General features: G+C 46.2%; 1 protein-coding gene across 1 annotated transcript in view; it reads right to left on the reverse strand.

Moving 5' to 3' along the window:
* The window catches only part of ERGIC1 (endoplasmic reticulum-golgi intermediate compartment 1), a 149,729-nt gene extending 145,617 nt beyond the window's left edge, over positions 1 to 4,112 (reverse strand). Inside the window, exon 1 of the mRNA XM_077327044.1 lies at positions 3,942 to 4,112. Coding sequence (XP_077183159.1) covers positions 3,942 to 3,961 — 20 coding nt within the window. The 5' untranslated portion in view covers positions 3,962 to 4,112. The remainder of the gene's footprint in view (positions 1 to 3,941) is intronic.
* Between the last annotated feature and the right edge of the window lie 4,099 nt (positions 4,113 to 8,211).

Below are 8,211 nucleotides of genomic sequence, written 5' to 3' on the forward strand. Positions count from 1 at the left end.
TGGAAGCCTGACTAGTATGGGTCCAGGGCCGAAGTTTCTTCCAAGAATACTAGGAGCTGGTCTAACTCAGCCCATTCCACTACCTTATCCAGAAACGCAAAATGCGAACTGGTCGGTAGCTGGTGGGGTACCACGGATCCTGCAATGGCTTTTTCAGAAGAGGGCGAACCACTGCCTCCTTGAGTCCCCCTCTGGGAACTCTCCCAATGTAAGGGAGAGGTTCATAATTTCCCTCAAGGGCCTCCTACCTGCTGGTCACCTGACTTAAGCAACCAGAATGGACAGGGATCTAAGGGACAAGTGGTCGCCCTCACTGAACCCAGCAACTTGTCCACGTGGATTATCAAGAGCCATCTGAAGCCATCAAACACTAACCCCCATGACAGGCACAGAGCTTCCAGTTCACTAACTGTATCAACCGTGGCAGGAAGGTCCCGGCAGAGCTACAGGACTTTGTCCGCAAAATTGCTCAATAAAGCCGCACAGCTCAGATCCAATTCCCTTGACTTTTGATGCCCCACCTTGAGGACAGTTACGTGACCTAATTACTCTAAACAATTGTGCCGGGTGAGAGCTTGCAGACATGATTTCTGCAGCATAGGAATCTTTTTTTGCCACTTTCACTGCATTCTTATACGCCTTCATAAGTGTGCGATCAGATGTCCTAGCCACATCGTCGTGAATCTTCCTCCACACTCGCTCTAGCAGTCTCACTTCCTTCTTCCTCTCCCGAAGCTCCTAGGAATACCAGGGAGCGTGTTTGAGGCAAAGGCGGAGAGGGCACTTAGGAGCAATCTTGTTAATGGGGGCTGACAGGTGGGACTGCCAGTCTTCCACCCAGGCCGCCAACGAGACGCCAGAGGGCATCAGGTCCCGCAGAGTATTCAGGAATGTCTCAGGTGCAATGGGTACATCTGGACAGTTTGCTCAGCCTACAAGGCTTCACATGCAACAGAACTATGTCAGACCTTATTAAGTCCCATAAAGGTATGTGCAGCCAACCAGCTGCCCAACTTGTTATGGCAAAGGGTCTCAGGTGTGATCCTGTACCACTTTTGCATTCCTCCTCAGAAAACTTGACTGGACAGACACTGCATTTCACAGGCTCACTATTCTCTTATTAATGTGTAAATGTTTGATTTAAGAAGGCAAATCAGATGCTAGATCCATCAATGTCACGATCCTCCTCAAACAAAAGAGCAGCAGTTCTAGCACCCAACATGGAAAAAAAAACAAGCCACACTTTCTCAGTTTGAGAGATATACTTAAGCAAGAATCATCAAGCCCCTCTCAAATACAAAAATATTAAGAAATGATGATTATAGAATTTTTACAGACAAAGCAAGAATGGTAAAAGGGTAAAACACAAGTTGTAGGTGTTTTTGTTCATGCAAAAGAGATGAACAAGAGGAAATCATTGTAAGCCACTGGATGTGCTAAACTACAATCATTCACCTTGCACTGGGCAGCGCTTGGACAGCATTCAAGAGCTGTGTTCAGTACCGAGTGGGGCAACCAATTCATTGTTCCACATGAGATGACATGAAATAGAAACTACTACTACAGCAATGGCTTGGATTGCCATTTGGGATCCAACCCAGAAGAGATTTGTGAAAAAAATTTTGCTGAGAAATTTAGATCACACTCTACTGAGGGATTTGGATCACCATGTTTGCTGTTGTGAGCTCCTTCTGCAAATGAAAAGATACAAATGCAGTTGCTAGATAAATAAGTGCACACAATTTGAATTAAATCATATGTTCAGGAAAAGCAATGATGACTTCTGCAAGTTTAGTTCCATATCAGTTTCAAACTAGTCTAATCTAGAGAGCCCAAGCTGCACGAAACACAGAAGCACTGCAATCATTTTGGTCCTCAGGGATCCACTTTGAAGTTCCTTTTCTTCAATACTAGCAAACAAATCTGAGTAGTACTTTTAGATACTGATTCCTATTCAAAGGGAATTGCTACTATGCATCACAGACAGTCTACGTAATAAGCATATCATATTTTTAAATTATATTTATTATATATTGCCCTCCCCGAAGGTTCAGGGCAGGTAACATAAAACAAGAGAAGGATACAGGTATCTGAATAGCTTCCCAAGTGGAAACTTGCAATATAATGTTACATCATGATAATTAAAGGTCTGGAACAGCCTTAAACTTCCACTCCTCCAAAGCTGAACTTCATTTGCAACCACCCATGTCCATGAATCAGCCCATCATACCCTATCTCCTCTACCAGCATTTGCTTGAGGCTGACCAACCTAACAGGGAACAAGGATTCTCGCCCATTGTGTGTATGTTCCACATAAAGGGTGAGAATCCTTCTCAGATTTTTTTAGTATTTTAACTTGGTTGTAATCTGCCCTGAGCACTGGAAGGGCGAGATATAAATAAAAATTGTTGTTGAGCACTGAATGTTGAATGGTAAATTATAAATTGTTGTATTCAATGCAAGTTCTCATTAAAGATGTTAGATATTTAAGTCAAGTTGTTTGCTGTATCGTTTATGAGAGTTCTAATATAAATCACCCTGAGCCGAAAGGGAGGGTGATATATAAATAAATATAATAAAAATAAATTAAATTATTATTATTTGGAGGGCATTTGCTCAGATTAGCCAAACGCACACCTCTAAGAACAACCAAACCTAGTTTCAAACACCTATACAGAAGAAAGTTTAAACTGCCAATATGAAGGATGGGCAAAAGGACAGTGCATCAACTATTTGGGAAGGAAATAGTAACGACAGAATTGTGTCACTGTGCACATATCACCACTAAGTCATCAAAAGCAATTTGGTTCTGCAACTAGGACAGGACAGCAAGAACTACTTTGACAGGCAGTCAATTGGTATATCAGAATGCCACTTCAAGAGTGTAAGTGAAATGAACGTCCGACACACACATTCTCTACAGCTGTCATTATATGCTTATTCCCAACACCATATGTACTCTTCATTCTCCATGCCTGCTCTTCTTAGTTCTCGTATGTTTTATTTCTTTCATTTTACCCTGCCTTCTCCCCAGTGGGGGTCCCAAGCGGCCTACACAATTCTCCTCTCCTAATTTTTATCCTCACAAAAACCCTGTAATGTTGGTTAGGCTGACAATATGTGAGTGGCCCAAGGTCACTCAGAAAACTTTTATGGCAGAGTGGGGACTCCAACATGGGGTCTCCCAGATCCTCAAACCACTACACCACATTGGTTCCTCCCCCATTACTCCAGTGGCTCTAATGGTAATACCAGATGTCCCCCCTGAAACTCAAAATTTTAACAAATGAGTCCTTAAAACAGTTAATGAACATTCCCTTTTGCTTCCATAACTTTCAGATTGTTCTATTTACTGTTCATTCAGCAAAATTATGACTTTGGTCAGCAGTTCGCTTTGTTGAAGAGGAGAAGAGGAGATACCAGGATAAGGCTTCTCCTGCAAAGCAAACGCACCCCCACCCTCCCCGGGGTTTTGTTGTTGCTTTTAAAGTGCTACTTTCTCCACGCTCTTTTATCTCTGAGTTGGCAACTGAAATCATGACAGTTCCTTTCTTCATGTCAAATGTGGCCCGAGGGCTCTTAGCTGCTCCCTCCTACATGACATAACACCGTAAGAACAGAGATCATCGTTCATTAGGAAAAGGAAACAAAAAGAAAAAATTATCTTGTGTCCTACTCTTTTTTGTTGTTGTTGTTTTTGCCCCATACCTAGCTGTGCCCCCATGCAGCCGTGCTTGCCAAGAGCCATTGTCCCTCCATCCCACCCCACCGGCGCCGCAGAGGGCGGCTCTGCATGCATCCAAGGGAGGCGCTGCTCGCCTCCTCCTCCTGCGCACGCTATCGAGAACGGGGAGAGCTGGGCCCCCGAAGGCGGGCCCTCTGCCTACGCGCCGGGGCGGGCTCCAGGCCTCCCCTGGTTGCCCTGGGGTGACCGCACTCACCTCCTGAAATCAAAGGGCATGTTGGTGGCGAAGGCAGCACGACCTCCCCCGCCCCCTCTCCGTCTCCCTCGTGCCGGCTTCAGGGGCAGGAAGTGACGGGCCCAGCCCGGCCAGGCCAGGAGACGCGCAGCAAGAACTCATTGGGCGGCGGGAACCGGCCGCCGCGGCGCTTCCGCCGCCGAGTTAAAGGGGACAGCGACCGGGCGCGAGGGCAGGAGGCGGGAGCAGCGCTGACCGGGGGGGGAGAGCGGTAGGCTTGCCGTGGGTCGCTCACGGGTGTGTCAGTGCACAGATGCGGGACCACATGTCATACCGCAGGGGGGAAATTCTCTGTGATAAGAGACACAGAAGTACGCTGCTGCTGCTGCTGCTGCTGCTGCCGCCGCCACAGAACGGGAAGAAACTGGGGAGCAACGTTCTCGGGAGTCAACCTTGCCGAACTCAGTGGAATTTGTGTATCAAAAGAAGGACGCACTATTATTCCGTATGAGTTTGTTGGGAATTATTGCCGCAGGGCCTCTACACGCAAAAAACTAAATAATAAACTTCCAGTGGCTCTTTAAGGACTTAAAAAGATAACATTTACTCCAGCATACATTTTCATGAGCCAGAACACACGTCATGAAATGCGCGAGAACGTTAATCAATACTGGTTTTATATAAATTACAGAAAGGTGTTGAGGGGAGTGGTTACAAAGAGAATTGCTGACATATTCCTCTTGACGGTGTGCAAGATGGTTTATGTGTAAATCTGAGTTAAGTGATGCTGACAGGAAAGTTCAAAAGGCATAATAATATGTTACTAGTTTGAAAGGGATTATGTCAGTCAACTATACAATGCAGAAACCAAGGCCACCTTGCAATCCATGCACCTGAAGACATGTTTCAGTTTGTTGTGTTTTCTTCTGTGGTGTTATCTGGTTATCAAGGCAACAACTATACTGTAAAAGAACAACATGGTAGACTTCCTGTTCTAACTGAACTATCACATATAACAACTGTAACTATGCTAAAAATATTTATATTTGAGATAAAGCTACAGTTACTCATATCACATCCTGTCATACGGACTGAAGTTCTCAAATAATTTATGACAAAAGTCTTCTAACCTTCTCCATAGTTCTATCTCCACTCACATTACAGACTCATATCTTACAGCTCTTACAGTTGGAAGGAACCACCTGGGTCATCTAGTCCAACCCCCTGGACTGTGCAGGACACTCACAACCCCATTGCTCATCCACTGTAACCTGCCACCCCCTTAAGAATCAGCCTGTCAGATGGCTATCCAGCCTCTGTTTAAAAATCTCCAAAGATGGAGAACCCACCACCTCCCAAGAAAGCCTGTTCCACTGAGAAACCGCTCTGTCAGGAACTTCTTCGGATGTTTAGACAGAATTTCTTTTAAATTAATGTCATCCTATTGGTTCTGGTCCGTCCCTCTTTGGCAAGAGAGAACAACTCTGCTCCATCCTCTATATCAGCGGTCCCCAACCTTTCTGAAGTCAGGGACCGCCTCCAAGGGTGAGGGGAGAACAGACAGCCCAGGTGCTGTGCACACACGCGGTAGCTGCGCACAAACGTGCACACGCAGTTGCCACGCATACGCGTTTTCGTCACCAGGGGAAACACCATGCGCGTTTGCGCCGCCAGCATGCTGCCGGCGGCGCCTGCCTCTTCCCTTCCTTCTCGCTGGGGGGGGGGGGGGAGGCAGGCATGGCTGCTGGCAACCCGATAGCGGGCCGCAGACCAGGGGTTGATGACCCCCACTCTATATGGCACCCTTTTAAAGATGGTTATCAGAACCCCTCTCAGTCTTCTCTCCAGGCTAAACGGACCAAGCTCCCCCAACTTTTCTTCCTCACCATCTTTGTTGCCCTCCTCTGGACACGTTCCAGTTTGTCTACATCCCTCTTCAACTGTGTTGCCCAAAACTGAACACAGTATTCCAAGTGAAGCCGAATCAGAGCAGAGTAAAGCGGTACCATCACCTCCTATGATGTGGACATGATACTCCATTTGATACAGCCCAAATTCCCATTTGCCTTTTTAGCCACCAAGTCAAAATGCTGACTCATGTTCAATGTATGGTCTACTAAGACTCCTAGATCCTTTTCGCACATGCTACTGCCAAGACAAGTCTCCCTCATCCAGTATTGGTATATATTGTAATTCCTACCTAAATGCAGAAGTTTACATTTGTCCCTATTGAATTGCATTTTATTTAGTTTAGACCAGTTCTCATACTTATCAAGATCATCCTGTATTCTGATTCTGTCTTCTGTTGTGTTTGCTACCTCTCTCAGTTTAGTTTCATCTGGAAATTTTATATGTACCCCCACTAGTCCCTCATCTAAATCATTTATAAATATGTTGAACAACACAGACCCCAAGAAAGATCCTTGAGGCACTCCACTTGTCAGTCTTTTCCAAGAGGATTCTGACCCATTAACAAGTATCCTTTGTGTATGATCCAGTTATTGATCCACCTGACAGTTATTGATCCATCTGTTATTAATCCACCTGACAGAATGAGGATCCATGCTGCATTTTACCAACTTGTCAACAAGAATATCATGTGGAACCTTATCAAAAGTTTTACTGAAATGCAGATAAACTATGTCCAGAGCATTCCCCTGATCCAGCAAGATAGTCACTTTCTTGACATAGAGATAAGATTGGTCTGACATGACTTGTTCTTGTGAAACCCATTCTTAGAAATCACAGCTCTCTGTTCCAGCTGCTCGACCGTTTGATTATTTGTTCCAAAATTCTGCCAACTACAGATGTCAAGCTGATGGGTCAGTAGTTCCTCCTTTTTCCTGGATCCTCCTTTTCCCCTTTCTTGAAGATGGGGACAACATTCCCCCGCCTCCAATCATCTGGCACCTCACTTGTTCTCCGAGAAGTGTCAAAAATAATGGACAGAGGCCCAGAAATTACATCTGCAAGTTCTTTTAGTACCCTTGGATGCAATTCATCTGGTCCAGAAGACTTTGTTTCGTTTAAAGAAACTAGGTGTTTATGGACTGCCCCCACAGTGATTGTAGGCCAGCATTCCCATCCCCCCTTTTGTGATACATTTTTGCCTCACTATTTTCCTCACAAGAGAAGACTGAGGAGAAATAGAACTCTCACCTGTGACTTGTTTCTTGGGGGCCTGTGACTTGTTTCTTGGTCTTCGTGGGGGCTGGTTACAATATCTTAAAAACAATGTTGCAAAGCTAGAGAAAGTACAGTGCAAGATGATTAAGAGTTGGAGCACCTTTAATATAGGAAAAAATCAGCAAGTGAGACTTTTCAATCCAGGTAAAAAATGGTTAAGGGGAGACATGATAAAGGTTTATAAAATTATGTATATGCCAGAAAAGTGGATAGAGATAGCTTTGTTTCCCTATCCTAGAACATAATGATATTTTTGGGAAATAGGGTCCAAGCCATCCGCAGTCTGAGTCCCAGATATCTGAGGGATTGCCTATCACCTTATGCCCTCCACAGAGCCTTGCGCTCAGCGGGTATGAATCTGCTGGTGGTCCCCGGGCCACAAGAAGTACACCTGGTCTTAACCAGGACCAGGGCCTTTTCAGTCCTGGCCCCAAACTGGTGGACTGAGTTCCTGGAAGAACTGAGGGCCTTGACAGAGCTTGTGCAGTTCCACATGGCCTGCAAGATGGAATTTTTCCACCGGGCATTTGGTTGAGACCAGGTGGCAATAAGATCGAGGGCCCGTCCTCAGTTCAGGCTCTTCTCCTATTGCATCTTTTCCCCTGAGGCATCGGACGGGGGTGTTGTTAATTGGTCATTGGACTTAGAATGGTTTTAGTTGGCGATGGTTATATTTTATTGTGGGGTTTAAAATGTTGTAACCTGCTGCAAGCCAGCTTGCTGGAAGTGGTGGATAATAAATCCAATAATCTTTACACTCTGTAGGAGCGGAATAAATAAAGCAGTAAGGGGTGTGGGGGAGGGCTCGGTCTGGGATGGGGAAGAGAGGCCATTGGCCCCTTGGCCCCGGACTGGCAAGCGGAGGGCCCAATCATCTGGCCGGCCTAACCTACTGTTCGACCCTCAAGGGGGGAGGCTTCAGGGTGGCCCAAGAGGCAGCCACGTCACAGATGTGGTGGGGCTGTCCCTTGGCCCACACTGAAGCCCCAGAGTTGGGCGGGAGGCGGCCAGGGGGGAGGCTTCAGCCCGGGCCAAGGGACAGCCGCGTCGCTGACGTGGCAGGGCTGTTCCTTGGCCTGCCTCGAAGTCCCAAAGTCACCTGGGA

This window comes from Paroedura picta, chromosome 3 (assembly GCF_049243985.1).
Source record: "Paroedura picta isolate Pp20150507F chromosome 3, Ppicta_v3.0, whole genome shotgun sequence".
Classification (NCBI taxonomy): Eukaryota; Metazoa; Chordata; class Lepidosauria; order Squamata; family Gekkonidae; genus Paroedura; species Paroedura picta.